We start from the raw sequence: 21,908 nt of genomic DNA, 5'->3' as shown, positions 1-21,908 counted from the left end.
CTTCAATATAAATGTCACCAAAATCAAGGAAGAAAGGGGGGGTCTTCCCAACTGACAGCCAAAATCTTCAACTTTGGGTCAGCTCTATTCTCATATTCTCCTCCTCTAAATATTCATTTCAGAAAGATTATTGTTTTAAGATTTTCATAACAATGATTCAGCCTTTAATATTTTTTGTTCCTTTGGGCATATATTTGGCATTTGTTTTTCCCTCACCTGCCTGTCAAGGTCAAAGAACACAAGAACTAAGAAAACCATTAAAAATATAGTTCAATTCTAATTTTATTGGTGAAAGTCAAGTCCCAAAATTTTAATTTTCCAAATGTTACAAAGCCAAGTTTATTAAATATATATTCATGCAAATACTGCAAACTCTCACATACTCCCTCTACCATGTAAATGGTGCCCAAATTTGTCTTTCAGCTCTAAACTTTTTGCTAAGTAGCAGTACAACATTTCTAAGAACGAATTATTTTAAGATGAGTTCCAAATCATAAAATAAAACATTTTTCCTTCTTTCTTTCTTTCTTTCTCTTTCTTTCTTTCTTTCTTTCTTTCTTTCTTTCTTTCTTTCTTTCTTTCTTTCTTTCTTTCATTCTTTTTTGAGAGAGAGAAAGAGAGGGAGAGAGGAAAAGAGTGTGTGCTGGGGAGCAGGAGAGGGAGAGAGAGAATCTTAAGGCAGCTCCATGCCCAGCGCAGAGCCAGGTGTGGGACTCAATCTCATGAGATCATGTCCTGAGCCAAAATGTCCTGATCATGTCCTGAGCTGAGATCGAGAGTCAGAAGCTTAACCAACTGAGCCACCCAGGTGTCCCATAAAATATAACTTCTTTTTTTTTTTTTTTTTTTTTTTTAATTTATTTTTGGGACAGAGAGAGACAGAGCATGAACGGGGGAGGGGCAGAGAGAGAGGGAGACACAGAATCGGAAACAGGCTCCAGGCTCCGAGCCATCAGCCCAGAGCCTGACGCGGGGCTCGAACTCACGGACCGCGAGATCGTGACCTGGCTGAAGTCGGACGCTCAACCGACTGCGCCACCCAGGCGCCCCTAAAATATAACTTCTTAATAACTGCCAAAAGAGCCACAGCAACTTCTTATTCAACACGTCTCCAGAGGCAAGGGAAACAAAAGCAAAAATGAACTACTGGGACCTCATCCAAATAAAAAGCTTCTGCACAGCGAAGGAAACAATCAGCAAAACTAAAAGGCAACTGACAGAATGGGAGAAGGTATTTGCAAATGACATATCAGATAAAGGGTTAGTATCCAAAATCTATAAAGAACTTACCAAATTCAACACCCAAAAAACAATCCAGTGAAGAGATGAGCAAAAGACATGAATAGACACTTCTCCAAAGAAGACATCCAGATAGCCAACGGACACATGAAAAAATGCTCATCACTCACCATCAGGGAAATACAAATCAAAAGCACAATGAGATACCACCTTACACCTGTCAGAATGGCTAACATTAAGAACTCAGGCAACAACAGATGTTGGCGAGGATGTGAGAAAGAGGATCTCTTCTGCATTGTTGGTGGGAATGCAAGCTGGTGCAGCCACTCTGGAAAACAGTATGGAGGTTCCTCAAAAAACTAAAAATAGAACTATTCTACAACCCAGCAATTGCACTACTAGGTATTTATCCAAGGGATACAGGTGTGCTGTTTCAAAGGGACACATGCACCCCCATGTTTATAGCAGCACTATCAACAATAGCCAAAGTATGGAAAGAGCCCAAATGTCCATCGATGGATGAATGGATAAAGAAGATGTGGTACACACACACACACACACACACACACACACACACACACAATGGAGTATTTCTCAGCAATCAAAAAGAATGAAATCTTGCCATTTGCAACTATGTGGATGGAACTGGAGGATATTATGCTAAGTGAAATTAGTCAGAGAAAGATAGATATCGTATGACTTCACTCATATGAGGGCTTTAGGAGACAAAACAGATGAACATAAGGGAAGGGAAGCAAAAATAATATAAAAACAGGGAGGGGGACAAAGCATAAGAGACTCATAAATATGGAGAACAAACAGAGGGTTACTGGAGGGGGTGTGGAAAGGGGTATGGGCTAAATGGGTAAGAGGCATTAAGGAATCTACTCCTGAAATCATTGTTGCACTATATGCTACCTAATTTGGATGTAAATTAAAAAATAAAATTAAAAAAAACTGCCAAAAGAGGCATCTCTGTACTAATCAGGTTTTCTTAATGACCTCTCAAATTCTATTAATGTTGGTTCTATTGTCCTAGAACACTGTCTAGTGCTGAAAGAACAGAGTTTACTACCAGCTCTCTTCTCACCTCCATGATTTAGCCCCATCATAACTTTTTAATCTTTTATCTCCTACTACTTCCCCTCAACATGTAACATTACTTACTATGGTAGGGAGCACATTAAGAAATGAGAGATGATATGACAAGGATGTGCCTCCACTACCTCTTTTTGATCTACTGCCGAAGAAGACCATTTACATTACTTCCAGGGTTTCTTCCCTGTGTCTAGAAAATTCATTTCCCCTGATTTCTACTTGCTGAAATCCATCAATCCTCTATCATACTGTTAAAAGTTTACCCCAGGTATCTACAAGAACCTACATCCTTAATGGTGAAATACTGGTCTCTGAGGTCAGGACCAAGACAAGGATATGGACTATCACCACTTTGATTCAATGTTGTATTAGAGATCCCAGCCAGTTGTTGTTCCTGGGAATACAGCAGAAAACAGGTCACAAAGGGGCTGTGACCCCATGGAGCAAATAGGCTGACTTCAGAAAGTGTTAAGTGTTACAGACTCATAGCAAAGGGGTGACAGGTTATAAAGAGATAGGACTGGGGGACAGGTAAGTCATTCACTGTTACTGACTCTGAAAGATGACAACAGATCCGAGAACTGAATGGTGAGAAGAAGTCAGTCACTCACTAGACAGAGAATATTCTGGGTAGAGGAAAGTATAATTAAGAAGCCCAGATTCCTCAAGAAATAGAAAGTCAGTGCAGCATGGTGGGCATGGAGGACTTGGGGCATCGGGAGAGTTTGGGAAAACCTGGAGAAGTGAGGTGACATCAACAGTGCAGTGGCTGGCAAAGGCAAAGACAGATACCAACGTTCACTGGAAATCATCTGGAGAGGTAAAGAGAAGCCAAGAGACAGGTACCCAAGAAACTAAGGCAGAAGATGATCTCACAAAAGAACCATCAAGTAAGATAAGGATAATAAAGAATAGTTACGAGTTTGCCAAATCCAGTAGGTGAAGGCCTAAGAGAAGAATCTCATGTGCAGTGGGTTGAGAAGTGAATGAAAGTTCAAGTATAAAGGATGAGTATACAAAACTCAAATAATTTGACTGCAGAGGGAAGGGGAAATAGAGTGTGGTTTTAACAGGGAGTGGTGGCTCTTTGTTTTCTTTTTAAGATAGGGAAGATTTAAGTAAGTTTATGTGTAAAGAGGAAGGATCCAAAGGAGAGAAAGAGTGAAATGAAAAAGCAAAGTTTTAGAAGAGGTAGAAGGGATGGGATCTAGAGCTAGGGTCAAGATAAGGAGGAGATCATATTTCTGAGGGGAGAAAAGTTGGGGGTTCAAACAGGGTACTGGTAGAGGTTTGCAAAGAGAAATGTGAGGGGATCTGTGTGGTTGTTCTTAGTCTTTATATAGCTGGGCATTGTTATGGGAGCAAGTAGATTTGTCTGTAGAGCATTTTTAAAGGCAACAATCTGCACAGTAATTCCATTTTCTCCAGTGTTTCAGCAGCCTTAGAACTGGAGAAGCAAATAACCTACTATGTCATCTATAGCATTTTTGCAGTTTTTAAGGAATTTTGCCTCTCATTATAAAAATACACAACTCTGCCTACCACTCCAGGAAAAAATGGAAAGTTCCTTGATTATTCTTGATATGTCTTCCTCAGTGCCTTGAACAAAGCAGGAACTCAATAAATACTGGCTAAAAGAATGGGTATAGTACATAGTATTTTAAAACATTGCAATACAATTCAAAAACATCCTTTACTTCACCACCTCATATAAGTCAATGACATCACAAAGATGAAGTTTACTACTTAAGTCAGATGTTTAGAGCAATAATGTAACAGATTAGGATACCCCCCTTTAATTAGTCACTTGTTTTAGCAAAACACATCGCTAAAAGTAATGTTGCCTTATTTCATGAGAGTCTTAAAACACAGCATCTCAATCCCAATACTTACTCTAAATGAAAATAAAGACGAACAGCTAGCTAACTGCTTTTAACTCAGAAGCCCTATATACCTGCATTCCACTTATAACCAAAGCTATTTACCTCTAAACTGTAAAAGTTGCTTTAAATCACGGTCATTTCCAATAGACTTCATACATAGCCAGAAACCTTCTCTGATTTCTCATTGTTTTGAATTACTCAAATGAGGAGATCGCTAGAGAACAGCATCAACCGAATATCACCTCCTGATCCAGTCTGTTTACATTCCATCATGCACACACTCATCCACACACAACCAAACAACTAGTTTAGGGATGGGCACCATCAACAGCACCCTGTGGACAGACCATCAAGCACCAACCTTGCCCAATGTGGGTTGGAAGCTACACCTGAATTGCCAGCTCTTTGGTCACTGAGCACCTCCAAAAGGTGAGACATCATTTTACTGACGGGAATACTGGGGGCAGATCCTATGTCTGTCCAAATACCACCAAAATTAATTAGAAATACCAAACACGCACCAAGTGCAAATGAAAATGCCAAGTCTTTTTCTTGAAAGAAAATGCTGTCCACTGGAGGAGGAAAAGGGGGGGGGGGCGGTGCAGCAAGAAAAAAGGAATAGGAGCCCCCACCTCCAACATATCAAGTGTGTGCAAATATCCCTTCGAAACGACTTCTACAGAATCGGAGGTCCTGGAGGAGCTCTGATCCAGGAACCAAAACCACCTCTTGGCCACCTGTGTCCAAGCAGAGCAAAGTGGTTTGGATAGGAGGGGAGTTTCGGAGGGGGCCTCCGCTCCCAAGTGGCACAGAGGTCCGTACAGGAAAGCTGTTCGGCAGACAGAAGGCAGAGAGTCGGCAGTCCGGGGAGGAGAAAATGGGGGCAGCGAAGAGCAAAGGGGATGGACGCCTGGCTCCAGCCACAGCTGTCACAAGCTAGATAGATCAAGGCAGTAAGACGAGCCTCCTCCGGCCCCAGCTCCGGAGCTCCCTTTACCTGCCCCTAGTCCCCAGACACAAACATACAACACCCACACGTACACACCTGCCCCGCGACCCGCAGGTGGCACTCTCGCGGTCAAGGGCGACAGGAGACTCGGAGGGCGACGCGCCGAGTCCGCGGCGCAGGTGGCCCGGCTACTCCTGAGGCTCACCTGCGGAGAACCGGGGGCCCGGGGCAACTCGTCTCGGCCCCTCGGCCCCCCGCCCCCTCGTACTCACCCAGATGATGAGGCTGTCGCATAACGGCAGCTCGGACTGCGGAAGCGGCTGCGTCTCTTCCATGGCCGGGGCCGCCGTCGACTACGCCGCCGCTGGCACCGACACCTCCCTCCTCCCCGCGCTCCGCCAGGAGCCGGCGTCGACGACCTGCTCGCCGGCCGGGAAAGCTCGGTAGCCAGGCCCAGCGCCCGCGCGGCTCACGCGCGAAGCCTCGCGCGGCCGACGTCGCCGGCGTAACCCCCTCCTCGCCACCGCCCCCGTCCCCGCTCCGCCCCGCTCTGCCGTTCGCCCCCTGCCGGGTCCGGCCCGGCTGCGCGGCTCTGCACCTGAGCCCCGCCCCCTCCTGCCCCTTCCCCGCCCCTCCGGCCCCTCCCGTCCTCCCCACCTCCTTCCCTATCCCGCACACCTCTTCCCGCCGCACTGAGTGACCAGGGCGCGCACCAGTCACAAAGAAAGTAGGTGCTCGAGAGGGGCGTGCGGGGCGGGAGGGGGCGGGAAGAGCGGGGATAGGTTGCGCAGGAGGGATTGCTGATTGGACGCACCCTCTTGGCTCCGACCAATCAATGTGAGACAAGACAGCCTCCGGGAGGGAGCGCGGGAGGGTGGGAAGGGGTTTGTGACCTGGCAGGTGCGGTGGGGACGGGGGCGGGGAGCGCGCGTGCGCGGCTGGGCGAAGTAGCGGCTGAAGCTCACGCTGCCCCAAGGGCAGAGGAGGCCGCGGGGCTCCCAGCTTTAAGTAGGGCTGGCTCAAGCATCTTCGCGCCTCCTTCCCCTCAGTAGGGCAGCTCCTGGCTACACCTGTGGAGATCCACACTGCTGCCCTCGTGTCTTCAGAAATAGATCCTACTCGAGAAAAGGAGAGCTGATTTTCTCCCGGTCGCTCATTGGAAAAGGACATTTTCCTTTGCAGACATGGCAAAGAAATGTGTTTGCTAAGGGGGGGAGAATACCATAAAGCTGCTTAAGTTAAATAAGCTCGCACAAGATCACAGAGACGGGCAATTGCATTTTAAATGGGGCGAAAAGGAAGACCAATTTCAGGTAGGAAAATGGAAAATGAAATCATCTTTTTTAGTTTTCAAAAAACATGGAAGATAACAGTGTACAATGCTTCCGATTTTCCTTTGGCGGAGGAAAACTTGCCTTTTCTGAGAATGTTTGTGAGGGAGGGGGTGGCGTAGAGTTGGAAGCTCTCCAAGGTACTGATGTATGGCTTAGGCTGTTGAAATGGGTTGGGATATTCTTACTCTTACTGTTGATTTCCATCACTTCACTCATTCATAAACTCATCAGTTCATGCTCTGTGTAAAAATGCAGCTGGCTCATTTATATTGCCACGGTCTTTATATTTAGACATTGAAAGTTTAAAACTGATGGATAACTGCAATTAAAAGCCCTCAAATGTAAATCAGTCTCATTCTAAAAATACAGTACTTGCATTTGCTATCAAGTCTCTTAACCTCATTCTAGAACTTTCTTACCCCATGTGGAGTCATTTTATATTTCTGGACAACAGCAATATCAGTAATATGACTTGACTGAAAAGGAAAAGGAAAGGGAAAAGATCTAGGAATTGAAGACCTGGTCTGAATCTTGACTTTACTTCCCAGTGGCTGTTGACAGCTTTCTCCTATGGAATCCAACGTCCACATTTCTAAAATGATGCTGATGACACTGACCTGCCCCGTCTCTCTCACAGGGGCAAAACTGATAATGGGTGTGAAAGAGTTTTATGAATTAAAAACTCTTTTGCAAATATGAGTTACTACAATCATACATGCTTATCACTAAGAGTCACAGGTGACTGAAGTATTCAGAATATTTAAGAAGAATAATGGGGGGGAGGAACTGAGTTATCCTTCTGAGCGCTGTAGGAGCAGAGAACAGATCCTAAGGGAAGGATGCTCAGTTGTCTTCATGATACTAGATCTAAAGGAAAAATATGTGAAGCATATGATCAGTGAATTCAGAAAAGAAGAAATACAGATAGTCCAAGGAAATGTGAAAAGATTTGAAAAATGAAAAACATAAATCATTGAAATAAAACAACAAAAATAATGTTGAGAAGAGTGAGTGCACTTTCATACAAAACTGGAGCAAACATTTTAGAAGAATTTTTCCAATTTTCTATCAATATTTATCAAGAAACTTTAAAATATCCATACAATTTAAACCCATGATTCTAGAATTCCACTTCTGGCCACAAATTCTATTGAAATAATCAGAAATGTAGTCAGAGGTTATGAGCAACATCATGTATTGCAATTCTGTATATACTGATCAATACACATCCAATAAGCAAGAAAGGTTAACTACATTATAGTCAATGTATAAGATATAATATTTGGCAACTAGTAAAAATAATGGTTTGGGGAATATTTAATACAAATGTTTCATGATACATAACATTAAAAGTTTAGATATAAAAGTATGAGCCATATGATTTCAACATAATAAATATTTATGTATTTAACATGTGCACACCAAGAAGACAAAGGAATGCTCATCAAACCATCATTTTTATTTATGGATGATGTTATTTTCTGTAATCTTCTATATTTTTCAACTTGCAATTAGCTTGTATTACTTTATAATCAGAAAATAATATTAGAAGAAATGCCTAATACAGTATACTCTATCCTTTTCCAACTGTTGACATTCATTTCTAAAAGTTGGCATCTATATTTGGAGCATTGAATAAAACTGACTTTTAAACACTAGTTGTGGGGTTGTAAATTGGCACAATCTTTCTGAAAATTTTTTGACAATATATATCAAGAATCTTTAAAATGTTCAAAGACTTTAAGCCAATAGTTTCACTTCCAAAGCCTATTCTTTTTTTTTTAATGTTTATTCATTTTTTTTTTTGAGAGAGAGACAGAACATGAGTGGGGGAGGGGCAGAGAGAGAGGGAGACACAGAATCCGAAGCAGACTCCAGGCTCTGGGTTGTCAGCACAGAGCCCAACACGGGGCTTGAACCCACAAAGTATGAGATCATGACCTGAGCTGAAGTCAGATGCTTAACTGACTGAGCCACCCAGGCGGCCCTCCAAAATCTATTCTAAGAAAATAATCAGATGCCAACAAATTTGTTGATTGCAGTGCTAGTTATCAAAGCAAAAAGAAAAAAAAAAAGAAAAAGGAAGAAAGAAAGAAAGAAAGAAAGAAAGAAAGAAAGAAAGAAAGAGAAAGAAAAAAGGAAAAAGAAACAGCCATTAAATGAAAGAAGAGTCATTAAATACATTATGGTATATCCATACAATGAAATATATTGTGGTTATCAAAATATTGTGAAAGAAGTTTAATGACTCAGAAATGTTTAAAGAATAATATTAAAAGATAAAGTTGATAATAGAAATCTGTATATACAGTATGGATCTCTCCCTCGCTTTCTCTCTCCCTGTTATATGTTTAATATATATCTAAAATTTATGTATGGATCCCTATTTGTGTATGCATGTGAGTGTATTTATATATGCCAAGAGAGAGAGAAAGAGAAGAGAAACTGAAAACAAAATAAACCAAAATGTTAGTAGTAATTTTGATGATATCTAGGTATTGGAATATTGAGTTAACTAATAATAGTTAACATAAAGTGTGGTATTGGTTTCAGGAGAAGCCCAGTGATGTATCACTTCCATATAAAACCCAGTGCTCATCCCAACAAGTGTCCTCCTTAATGCCCATCAACCTATTTAGTCCATCTTCCCACCCACCTCCCTTCTAGCAACCCTCAGTTCTCTGTACTTAAGAGTCCCTTATGGTTTGCCTCTCTCTCTGTTTTTATCTTATTTTTCCTTCCCTTCCCCTATGTTCATCTGTTTTGTTTCTTAAATTCCATATATGAGTGAAATCATATATTTGTCTTTCTATGACTTATTTTGCTTAGCATAATACACTCAATTTCATCCATGTTGCTGCAAATGGCAAGATTTCATTCTTTTCAATTGCCAAGTAATACTCCATTGTGTGTGTATACACATACATATACATCTTCTCTACCCATTCATCCATCGATGGACATTGGGCTCTTTCCACAATTTGGCAATTGTTGCTGCTGTAAACATTGGGGTGCATGTGCCCCTTCACAGTAAGAATATGGCCAGATCTTAATGTGGAATAATACATAAAAGAATACACACGTGTGTGTAAGCACACACACACACACACACACACACCTGTGTATCTGTAAAGAGGGAGACTGAAAAGAGATATGGTTAAAATTAACCACAGACTTGAGCATTATGGAGACCTAATATGACCTAATATGATCTCTTATTGCCTGGGTAATCTTGAGCAAGTCACTTCATTTTAGTAAGCCTCCGTTTCAGTGTCTGCAAAATAGAATAATACTTGTGTATTTCTATATTGGTTAGGGATTTTTTAGTGATAAGTGGAAGGAATCAGACCTGAGTAACTTTATATTTAAAAAAAAATGTTGCAAGGGTATGAGAAATCTTATAGATTCAGAGGAATATCTGAAGAACCCAGCATGGGCAAAAGCAGGTCCCAGAGCTGCTCATTAGATCTAGGTAATGAAACTATAGATGTCTTCTCAGGAGAACACCACCTAGATGAATACACTTAAATAGTTGCTAAGTTTTTCTGGGTCATTCTCTTCAAGATTCAAGTTCCAGAGAGAGCATCCAATTAGCCTGTCATGGGATATGTGTCCAGCCCTTTGCCAGGAACAGAGTGAGCCCCTAAATTGTCTGTCCCACCAGTACTGCAGACCCAAGGTGAATCATGGGGTGGTTGCCCTGTGTAGATGGAGGGTGGGGGAGATTGATGCCTGCAGACAAAAATAAAAACAACTTTCTCTACGTAATTTCACATGGTTGCTGTGAAAATCAAATGCATACAAAATGCTTAACAGAGATCCCAGCTCATCATAGTTCGTCAATACATTTTAGCTATTATACACACTGTGTATATGTCTTGGGTGTGTGTGTGTGTGCGCACACACGCATTCTTGTTTCCCCTCATTTTTTAAAAAACAAAGTATATATATCAAAATATTAGCAGAGGTTGTTCATGATGATTAATTATTTTCCAATTTCCATCAAAGTGAATAAATATTACCTTTTTAATTAAAATAAAAACAAATAAACAATAAAAGTAAAATAAATAAAAAACAAATACTTAAGAGAGAAAAAGAACGGTCAGGATGAGATTTTAAACTGCATTGGGCTATGGGACACCTGGGTGGCTCAGTTGGTTAAGCGTCTGACTTTGGCTCAGGTCATGATCTTGCACTCTGAGTTCAAGCCCTGTGTTGGGCTCTGTGCTGACAGCTCGGAGCCTGGAGCCTGCTTCAGATTCTATGTCTCCCTCCCTCTCTGTCCTCCCCAGCTCAAACTCTCTCTCTCTCTCTCTGAAAAATAAATAAACATTTAAAAAATAAAAAAAAAACTGAATTGGGCTATAAGTAGATGGAGAAATGATAAAAGAGAATCGCTGATTAGGTACCTCAAATAGAACTGTAGTAGGCTCTACTTGTAAAGAGTAAATCTGTGCCTTGCACAAGCAATGGTGAAAAGGGGTGGAGATGTCATAAGTTTCCCCTGTTGATATATGAATACCTTGAATGGCTGAGAGCGTACATCAGCTAGAGGAAAACTGTGGCCTGGACAGGCATTGATCTAGACGTTCAGACATAGCAGCCATTCTAGTAGAGTGATCATACCAGCTGCAAACGGTACAAGTGGATCTCACTAGCAAAGCACTTATTCCTCAACCAAATTATTGCCCCTCCCGCACACGATCCTTACAGCATTGCTTAGGTGCAGCTGTAACTCCCAAAGTCTCCCAAACAGAAATCCTACAGATGCTTCAGAGGCAGAAGGATGGAAGAAGGGAAGAAGGGAGGAGAAAAAAGAGAATTGCAACATAGGCTAGATCTCAGCAACAGAGAGACAGAAGAAGCCAGAATGATGTAAGATCCACCATAGATAGGGGTTAACTCTAGATGATGCCCCGTACGAGTGGTCTGCAGTCCACAATATCCAAAGAACTACAGTGGACTCAGGCTATATCCAATCAGCATCAAGGTCCACAGGCAGTTAAACATAAGAGCAGACACTTCTGGATTGACAATTTTCAGAATCCGAGAGATAATTTGGAATGAAGTGTCCAAGCCCTGGGAAAGATTTACAAGCCCTAATTAGAGTTCTAGGGAAGAGAAATGGTGACCAAAAAAAATTGATATTGTAAAACTTCTTCGGGCATCCGGGTGGCTCAGTCGGTTAAGGGTCCCACTTCAGCTCAGGTCATGATCTCACTGTTGGTGGTTTCAAGCCCCACAATGGGCTCTGCGCTGACAGCTTGGAGCCTGGAGCCTACGGTGGATTCTGTGTCTCCCTCTCTCTCTGCCCCTCCCTTCACCTCTCTCTCTCTCTCTCTCTCTCTCTCTCTCTCTCACTCTCTCTCTCTCTCAAAAATAAACATTAAAAAAATAATAAAACTGCTTCTTGTTCTTAGGCCTGTGATCCCAGTGGGCAGTAATGTCTAGCAGCACCTATAACTCTTCTAACTACTGTACTGGGTGTAGGAAAGCAAGACCAGCCCCAGACACTTACTATGGGTAAGCTTTGGCTTTCTAATAAAAAGAAAGTCTTGGACAGAATAGACTCGGATACTCAGTAGGTCTGAACTTTTTTAGGTGATGGGATTGGGACAGACTTCATCTCCACAAATATTTCCAGCTGGGTTTCCTTTGGACAGAGACTAGAGGAAGGGGATCAAGACTGTGGACCTACTTCCCACTGTATAAAAGGAAATACATGTCTATTCCTCACACTGGATAGGAATTGAGTCCTTCTATGAAATGCTTACTGGGAGACCGTACGGGACACCGAGAATTTTGCTTCTGGTGCCTTTACAGACTTAAGTTTAAGAGACTTTTATATGACTTAGTGGAACTGACTTTTAATACATTTTAGCTCAGCACTTGGAAACAATGTTAACACTAACCTGGTGGGCTGCTCAAAGAGAAGTTATTTGAAGATTTCAATGGAGAAGAAGTTCAAATTAAGAGTGAAGGCATCTCTGTTATTGGGACATGTATACCCATAGTACAAGGGATTTTAACGTTTATTTATTTTTGAGACAGAGAGAGACAGAGCATGAACAGGGGAGGGTCAGAGAGAGAGGGAGACACAGAATCTGAAACGGGCTCCAGGCTCTGAGCTGTCAGCACAGAGCCCGACGCGGGGCTCGAACTCACGGACCGTGAGATCATGACCTGAGCCGAAGTCGGACGTTTAACCGACTGAGCCACCCAGGCGCCCCAGTACAAGGGATTTTAAAATTACACTATACACAGCCACATTGCAGGAGGTAGATTCTGAAGTGGAAGATTAGCAGGCAGGAGGTTTATGAAGAAGCAGTCTTGGGAATTGAGAGCTTGGGAATTGGAGGAGAAGGATTAGAAGCAGAAGTGCACAGTGGGAGAAAGCAGCCTGGGGTGCAGTCCTAATGAGAGCTTCAACCAAGCCCTGGGGAGCTCTGAAGCTAGAGTAGCCCTTCCAGGTTGTCCGAGATTGGATGAGAGGGGGTTAGTTTTTTTTTGCCTCCGTGCTGCTGAATCCCTGGATGTGAGCTGTCCTGGAAAGGTGGTGTGCCAGCCAAGGCAATTCACAACAGCATTCCCAGATGTTGGGGATTGGGGCATCACCTCACGCTATCTTCTGAACAGCATCCACAGTCATTTTTGGTGGAGTTCGTGTGCCATCACCCAGAATGGGAAAGCATGGTGTCAGAAATGGACAAGCATCTCTAATTGTGGCAATAGTGTAACTGCAAAGTGAAAGTGGTCACAGAGGAAGACTGTTGACGTTCTTGTTTCTTACACTGAAAAACTCCAAAATGGAAAGGGGTTGTTGTCACACCTATAATTTCATATAGGGGCCTGGTGGCATATAACTGAACAAATGCCACCTTGGAGGATTTAAGACTTAAGTACCTGGAAACAAAAATTACAAAAAGATAAATCACAGCTCAGGATGATAATAATATAACTTGTATGATAAACTGATGGGAAGGGATGTTTAGTTTGCCATTTACTGAGCTAAAATTAATATAACCATTTTATTAGACATATTTAATTCCACCCCAGGGTGCTGGGGTGGCTCAGTGGGTTAATCATCCAACTTCAGCTCAGGTCATGATCTCGCAGTTAGTGGGTTTGAGCCCAGTGTTGGGCTCTGTGCTGACAGCTCAGAGCCTGGAGCCTGCTTCAAGTTCTGTGTCTCCCTCACTCTCTGTCCCCGTCCCCTGCCCTGCTTATGCTCTTTCTCTCTCTCAAAAATAAACATTAAAAAAGTTAAATCCACACCAAAGTCCTAAGTGAAATAAAATTGGAAATAATTATTTTATCTTGTCTTAAAGTAACTCAGATGAGAACAAATAAAAAGGTATATATATTTTTCAAATACTTAAAAACAATAAGTAATAGAAATAGACATTTAGTAAAATGTACTGATAATGTAACCAATCTAAAGCGTCACTGAAACATAAATTCTGTTCTTCAAATTTCAGTTTAAGTGAATCACAAGACATATCATTTTACACTGTTAAAGAGATGATCCGTGCTCATTATTCCGTTGGTGACCTATTTTTTATGTACAAAAATCCTTCTAATCCATGTAAGCAGATTTTTACAATAAAGGCCAAACACTGATACATAGTGGCTAATCATTTAATCCACAGATGTTTGTCTCTAAAAAGCAAGTAAAATCTAACTTTACAGTATAACTACCCAAGGTACCTTCTATTGTTTCCAAGTGTATTGAAAATTAATATTTCAAAATGAATTCTTTAATTTATATAAATGGAAAGTGGATAGAATCATGTTCTTGAGACGAGATCCACATAAATAAGAAGAGAATGATTTCTAAAGAGAACAGGAAGCACTATGTTAGAAATACTGTTTATATTTTATTATAGCCTGAGAAAACCGTATTTGAAACCACTATGGCTGACTAAACACGGGATTCTGAAACCTCTACACATGTATCAACTGAAAATACATTAAGGTGATATCTGCCAGAGGAAATGTATCTTGCTCCCTCTCCATGTGTTACATAGTAGAACATATATAGAACATAATATATCTTAAAATACCAAACTGCTAGAAAGAAGAAATTATCAGGTAATTTAAGGACAGAAGAACAGTGGCTTACCTAACCATAAGCAATAATAAATGGGCTGTAGGAACAAAGAAGGAAGCACCAGGAAAGATGTGTGAAGGGTTTGTTGACATGAGCAGTTGTAGGAAATAATGACAGTAGTAGGTGGTTGCTGGAATTTTTGAAATTACTTAACCAAATAAACACATACTTGGTAGTGCAATTTGGAAATATTTTCCAGAGATTGTAAAAAGAAACAAACAAAACAAAAAACAAAAACCCGAAAGTAAAACAAAACAAAACAAAACAAAACAAAAAAACACCCAAAAAACAAAAAACAAAAACTGGTCAGAGCTTTTAGCCTTATACAGAAAAAAGACAAGCTGCACATTTTATTAAAGTAGGGGACTTCACACTTTGATAATGTTTTATATGAACGCAACTGGTAACCAAGGAGATACCCAATCCTGAGGCTATCAACACCACCTAAAATTTATTGAGTATTTATTAGGTGTTATGCATTATTCAGAGGGCTTCATCTGTGCTAATTCATTTATCCTTAACAATGTGACAAGGTAGTAATACTTTCTATTTTATAGATGAGGAAACTGATGCATACTCAAGCTTATATAACAAATAAGCTGACTACTTCAGAAAATCCTTCCAGATATAAAGAGGAGAATCCTCATGGGGGGATGAGAGGGAGGTCAGAATGGCCTTTTTAAGCCTTATTGAAGTATAATCAATAAACAAAAATTTGCACATGTTGACTATGTACATATTGGTGAGTTTGGACACATGCATACATCTGCAAAACCATCACCACAATCAAGGTTCTAAACATATCCATCCCCTCCCAGAATTACCTTGTGTTCTTTGTGTGTATTTTGTGTTAAGAACGGATTTTTAAAGAGGGGAGCCTGGGTGGCTCAGTCATTAAGCGTCCAACTTCGGCGCAGGTCGTGATCTCAGGATTCATGGGTTTGAGCCCCGTGTCTGCTCTGTGCTGACAGCTCAGAGCCTGGAGCCTGCTTCAGATTCTGTGTCTCCCTCTTTCTGCACCCCCCCCCCCGCCCCTGCTCATGCTCTGTCTTTGTCTCTCAAAAATAAGTAAATATTAAAAAATTAAACAAAAGAACTTATTTTTAAAGATAATCATGGCAAAATAAAATATAGCATGTATAATTCTTCAGTCATTATTGTTTCTATATTCTCCCTTGTTACTGAAATATTTTTTCAGGCAGTCAAGTTTCTTTTTGTTCAACACTGGGAAGCAAGCAAAGCCATCACATCTAGTTGAGTGAAGTTAATTGTTACCTGTTAGAGAATCTGCTGACTGAAGGTTAATGACTACAATAGATGATTCAGAGACCTTGAACATATTTTGACACTTTTTTTAATTGAAGTATAGTTGACACACAATGTTACATCATTCAGGGGTATAACACAGTGATTTGGCAACTTTATATGTTTTTCTGTGCCCACCACAAGCGTAAACTTGAACTATCAACTTCAAACATAGTTTTCCTTATAAACTTCACATGATTTTTCTGAAGAGTAGCTAAATTGGCCATTTGGATTACATACTGGCCTACTCTTGGGGGGTTATTTTTTTATGTACAAATTTCTTTTTTTAATTATAGTTACATTTTTTTCTCTCTAGATAGATAGATATAGATATAGATATATTTCAAGAGTAACAAAACTAATCATTGTTTACCCTTAAATACTTTCATCATCTATCTTCTTTTTTAATTTATTTTTATTAGTATTTTTTTAATATATTAAATTTATTGTCAGATTGGTTTCCATACAACACCCAGTGCTCCTCCCAACAGGTGCCCTCCTCAATGCCCATCACCCACCCTCCCCTCCCTCCCACCCCCTATCAACCCTCAGATTGTTCTCAGTTTTTAAGAGTCTTTTATAGTTTGCCTCCCTCCCTCTCTAACTTCTTTCCCCACCCCCCATGGTTTTCTGTTAAGTTTCCCAGGATCCACATAAGAGTGAAAACATATGGTATCTGTCTTTCTCTGTATGGCTTATTTCACTTAGCATAACACTCTCCAGTTCTATCCATGTTGCTACAAAAGGCCGTATTTCGTTCTTTCTCATTGCCACGTAGTACTCCATTGTGTATATAAACCACAACTTCTTTATCCATTCATCCGGTTGATGGACATTTAGGCTCTTTCCATAATTTGGCTATTGTTGAAAGTGCTGCTATAAACATTGGGGTACAAATGCCCCTATGCATCAGCATTCCTATATCCCTTGGGTAATTCCTAACAGTGCTATTGCTGGGTCATAAAAATTTTTTTTAATTTTTTGAGGAACCTCCACACTGTTTTCCAGAGTGGCTGCATCAGTTTGCATTCCCACCAACAGTGCAAGAGGGTTCCAGTTTCTCCACACCCTCGCCAGCATCCATAGTCTCCTGGTTTGTTCATTTTAGCCACTCTGACTGGCGTGAGGTGGTATCTCAGTGTGGTTTTGGTTTGTATTTCCCTGATGAGGAATGATGTTGAACATCTTTTCATGTGTCTGTTTGCCATCTGGATGTCTTCTTTAGAGAAGTGTCTATTCATGTCTTCTGCCCATTTCTTCACTGGATTATTTGTTTTTCGGATGTGGAGTTTGGTGAGATCTTTACAGATTTTGGATACTAGCCCTTTGTCCAATATGTCATTTGCAAATATCTTTTCCCATTGCATTGGTTGCCTTTTAGTTTTGTTGACTGTTTCCTTTGCAGAGCAGAAGCTTTTTATCTTCATGAGGTCCCAATAGTTCATTTTTGCTTTTAATTCCCTTGCCTTTGGGGATGTGTCAAGTAAGAAATTGCTGTGGCTGAGGTCAGAGAGGTTTTTTCCTGCTTTCTCCTCTAGGGTTTTGATGGTTTCCTGTCTCACATTCAGGTCCTTCATCCATTTTGAGTTCATTTCTGTGAATGGTGTAAGAAAGTGGTCTAGTTTCATTCTTCTGCATGTTTCAGCATCTATCTTCTAAGAATAAGGACATTCTCTTAAGATAACCGTATATAATTATCATACTTGGGAAATTTAAATTTAATATTATTATTTAATTTGCAATCCTTCTTTACATTTGCCTAATTGTCCCCCGTCTCCCCCCTTTTTTTCCCTCTGGGATCCAGAGTCAAGGATCATCCCTTGTGTTTATGGCCATATCTCTCTTATCTCCTCTAATCTAGGTTCATTCCCCAGCTGGGTGCATGCAAGCACACATCCAAGTATGCATTGTGATATTTCATGACAGCAACATTTTTGAATAGTCTAGTCCAGCAAGATTTGTCAGAATTTTTCTTCATAAGATTTATTTCATGATCATGTTTAGCAGAGATTATATTGTGAGCTCACTGCATCACTTTGGCAGGAACATGGTATTGGATTGTCCAATTATGGGGGTTGTTAAATTTTATCATTTGGTTAGTATGGTGTCCATCAGATTTCTCTATTGTAAAGACATTTCTCCCACTGTAATTAATAAGTAATTTGAGACTGTGTGAATATAGGATTCCTCAAAAGTTTATCACACACTGCTTTTAGCATCCATGTTAATTACTGCCTGAATTAATTATTGCTATGGTGGTCATAAGATGGTGATTTTCTATTTCTGTCATTCCTTTATATCTATTAGTTGGTACTATTCTATTTTTTATAATAAAAAAAGTTTTCCTCTTCTGTCCACACCCACCTTTATTTTTCTAAGTGTAAATATGGATTCATGCATTTATTTTTATTCAGTGTGATATAATCCATTCTTGTCACTATTCATTTTAATCATCAAACTGTCCCAATTTCAGCCAGTGGGAACACCTTCAAGTTGGTCTCTTGTCCTTCCTGCATCCCTCCCCTTCTATGCTTCCTGGGACAAGATGTTCCAGATTTCCTTGGTGTTTTCCTGTCCCTATCCTGGAATCATCCATTTCTCTAAGAGACCTTGGCTCCATTTTGTGAGAAATAATGTTTAGTACGGCTGAATTTCTGTAACCAAACCAGGTTCTATTTTATAATTATAATTTCATTCCTCAGACATTAGATTTTAGTTCCCTGTTAAATAAGGACATTTCTGTAAAAATTTAATATTGAACCTACTAGTCATTTATTATACTTTAGAGTGAAAGTATTTATTACTCCATGTATTTTATAAAGGATAGGAAGCCCAGGGAATGACAACACTGGACAATGGAGGAGTGAGAGGGAATAAAAGAAGGCTGGCGACAATTTTTTCTTTCCCAGGCACCATCACACATGGCATAAATTCATTCTCACATAAATCCTTATTTTTGCAACTGAGGAAGTAACCTGCTCAAAGTTGCCATGTGTATGGCAGATATGCCAGAACTAACCCCCTTTTTAATTTAATCCTAGAAACCTCATCTGTACCTTCTCCTATACATGCCATTTTGCAAGCCACACATGGAGGTCCATGAGCTGAGAAGACAAAGTTCAACCTCTTCAAGGGTTGGGAAAGGCAAGCTGTGAACATGCTGCCTTCCTATTTCACTTGAACTTACTCATTGTGACTTACATGTGCAGCAACCCTCACAAACGTTGTCCTTTGGTTGAAAAAATACCTTCAAGTGTTTCTACAGCTCAGACTCAGGAAGTCTGTGGGAAACAATTATATTTCATTTGCTTTCAGTGTTGATTAAAAATAACAGATAAGCATCTCAAATTGAATGCTGTCTCGGTTGGATTATTCTTTACAAGTATTACCTATTGCCAGAAGTTAGTGCTAGCGGTGGGAAAGCTTGTTGCAGGCTTGTAAGGGAGAACTGAGGCAAGCTGCCTGAAAAACAACCTTGGGTACAAAGCCCAGAAAAACATGTTTTTCTCCCCCTTCTTCTTATTACCTTGGTAAGGTTCCTGAACTCTCTTGGTTCCCAGTTTCTCACTATAAATGGGGATAATAATAGTTTGCCTGCCTGAAAAAGGAAGCAGGATATCTAGGGCAACATCAACAACCACATTTTAAGTGCATTCTATGAATAGGACATTTCCTTTCACATTAGAAATGTGGAGAAATATAAGGCAGAGTCTCTACCCTCACTATGCTTGCCTTGTAATTAGGGGTGCTGGACTTGCACATAAAAAAGTCAAATAAACCACACAGAGAATAGTGGTAACAGATCATGTGAGTGTCAAAGATGAGAGAAAGGATCAATCACCAAGGATATTATAAGCTTCTCAATTTAAAATAATAATAAAATACAACTTTCTCTTTTTTCCTACCAATGTTCTAAAGAAAAGAAAGAACATGGAGGGAAGGAACAAAAGGATCAGTGAAAAGTGAAGGGGTGAAGGGAGGGAAAAGACATAGAAGGAGCAATAAAGGTCACTGCATAGGTAAATATCTATCAGTATTTTAATTTGGAATTCCTTAGTTTTCTTATATGATTTAAAAAAACTGTAAGATAATTATAAATCTATGTTGATGGGCTCACAATGTATAAAAGTATAATCTGTGACAATAACATAAAGGGAAGGATGGAATTGTATAGAAGGAAACTTATATATAATTGAAACTAACTTTTTTCTCATTCAAACTATATCTCTATAAATTAAATTGTTAATTGTAATCCTATAATTAGATGGCAAACCACTAAGAAAATCACTTAAAAATGTGTAGAAAAAAATGAGAAAGGAATCAACATGGTATGCTAGAAAATATATATTTAACACAAAAGAAGGCAGTTATGGAGAAAATGAGGAAAAAGAAAAGATATAAGACATGTGAAAAATATATGGCCAAATAGAAGTCCTTCTTTATCAGTAACTGCATTAAATGTAAATGGAATAAAACTCCAAACAAAAGGCAAATAATGGGAGAATGGAGTAAAAAACATGATTCAGTCACATGCTATCTACAAGAGGCTCACTTTTGATTCAAAGAAAGCTAAGGTGACAATTAAAGGATGTGAAATATACTCCATGCAAATACTCACCAAAAGACAGCTGGATTGGCTATATTAACATCAGACAAAATAGAGTTTAAGAAAAAAATGTTACAACAAACAAAGAAGGACATTACATAATGACTAAAAAACCTATCAAGAAGATATACCAATTATAAACACAAAAACCAAGTCCCAAAATATGTGAAGCAAAAATTGACAAAGAAAAAAATAGCTCAACAATAACAGTAGGGCATTTATATACTCCACTTTCAATAATGGATACAACGATGAGACAGAAGATCAACAAGGAAACAGAAGACTTGAACAACACTATAAGCCACCAAGATCTAAGAGATATATATAGAGAACACTCTACCCAACAGCAGAATATACATTCTTTTCACATGCCCATGAAACATTCTCCAGAAAAGACCACACCTTAGGCCATAAAATAAATCTCAATACATTTTAAAAGACTGAAGCCATACAAAGCATTTCCTCTGACCACAATAGAACAAAATTAGAAATAAACTACTAGAAGTAGTAAACTACTAGAAGAAAACAGAGGAAAAGCTCATGAAATCTGTGTTTGGCAATGATTTCTTGCATATGATTCCAAAAGCACAAGCAACACAAGGAAAATTACAAAAGCAATTAAACTAAAAAGCTTCTGCATAGCAAAGGAGGCAGTCAATAGAGTGAGAAGGCAAACCAAGAATGAGAAAAATAGTTTAAAATGATATAGCTGATAAGGGATTAATAGCCAATACGTGTAAGGAATTCCTACAAATCAGCAACAAAAATAAATAAATAAATAACTTCATTAAAAAATAGGCAAAGAACTTGAGTTGACATTTCTTTTTAAAAAAATTTTTTTTAACGTTTTACTTATTTTTGAGACAGAGAGAGACAGAGCATGAACAGGGGAGGGTCAGAGAGAGGGAGACACAGAATCTGAAACAGGCTCCAGGCTCTGAGCTGTCAGCACAGAGCCCGACGTGGGGCTCGAACTCATGGACCGCAAGATCATGACCTGGGCCGAAATTGGCCACTTAACTGACTGAGCCACCCAGGCGCCCCAATTGAGTTGACATTTCTATAGAGACGGTGTACCGTGGCCAACAGATTTATGAAAAGATTCTCAACATCACTAATCATCTGAGAAATGCATGTCAAAATCACAACGAGATATTACTCACATCTGTTAGGATGTCTATTATGTTAAACAAATAACAAATGTTCCTAAGAATATGGAGAAACTGGAGCCCTTGTACACTGTTGGTACATGTAAAATACAAAATGGTGCAGCCCCTGTGGAAAACATTATGGAGTTTCCTCAAAGAAATTAAGATTAGAATCACCATCTGATCTAGCAAGTATATATCCAAAGGTATTGAGATTAAGACTTCAATATGATATA

The 21,908-nt window shown here is 39.8% G+C and overlaps 1 protein-coding gene and 1 long non-coding RNA gene across 3 annotated transcripts in view; one reads left to right on the top strand and one right to left on the bottom strand.

Annotated features, from left to right (window-relative positions):
- The window catches only part of HOOK1 (hook microtubule tethering protein 1), a 71,512-nt gene extending 65,613 nt beyond the window's left edge, over positions 1-5,899 (bottom strand). Inside the window, exons 1-2 of the mRNA XM_019839080.3 lie at positions 5,848-5,899; positions 5,442-5,588 (exon numbers count right to left, since the gene is read on the bottom strand). Coding sequence (XP_019694639.2) covers positions 5,442-5,504 — 63 coding nt within the window. The 5' untranslated portion in view covers positions 5,505-5,588; positions 5,848-5,899. The remainder of the gene's footprint in view (positions 1-5,441; positions 5,589-5,847) is intronic.
- A 164-nt stretch (positions 5,900-6,063) lies between these two features.
- On the top strand, positions 6,064-19,271 carry LOC109502358. 2 transcript variants are annotated; one of them, XR_006584331.1, is made up of 3 exons: positions 6,070-6,482; positions 11,924-12,026; positions 18,960-19,271. It is a non-coding gene; the product is annotated as an uncharacterized LOC109502358 (long non-coding RNA). The 2 variants fall into 2 exon arrangements; XR_002744511.2 differs by lacking the exon at positions 11,924-12,026 and having other exon boundaries at positions 6,064-6,482.
- The last annotated feature ends 2,637 nt before the right edge of the window (positions 19,272-21,908 follow it).

This window comes from Felis catus, chromosome C1 (assembly GCF_018350175.1).
Source record: "Felis catus isolate Fca126 chromosome C1, F.catus_Fca126_mat1.0, whole genome shotgun sequence".
Classification (NCBI taxonomy): Eukaryota; Metazoa; Chordata; class Mammalia; order Carnivora; family Felidae; genus Felis; species Felis catus.
This window is presented reverse-complemented; position numbering and strand designations above follow the sequence as displayed.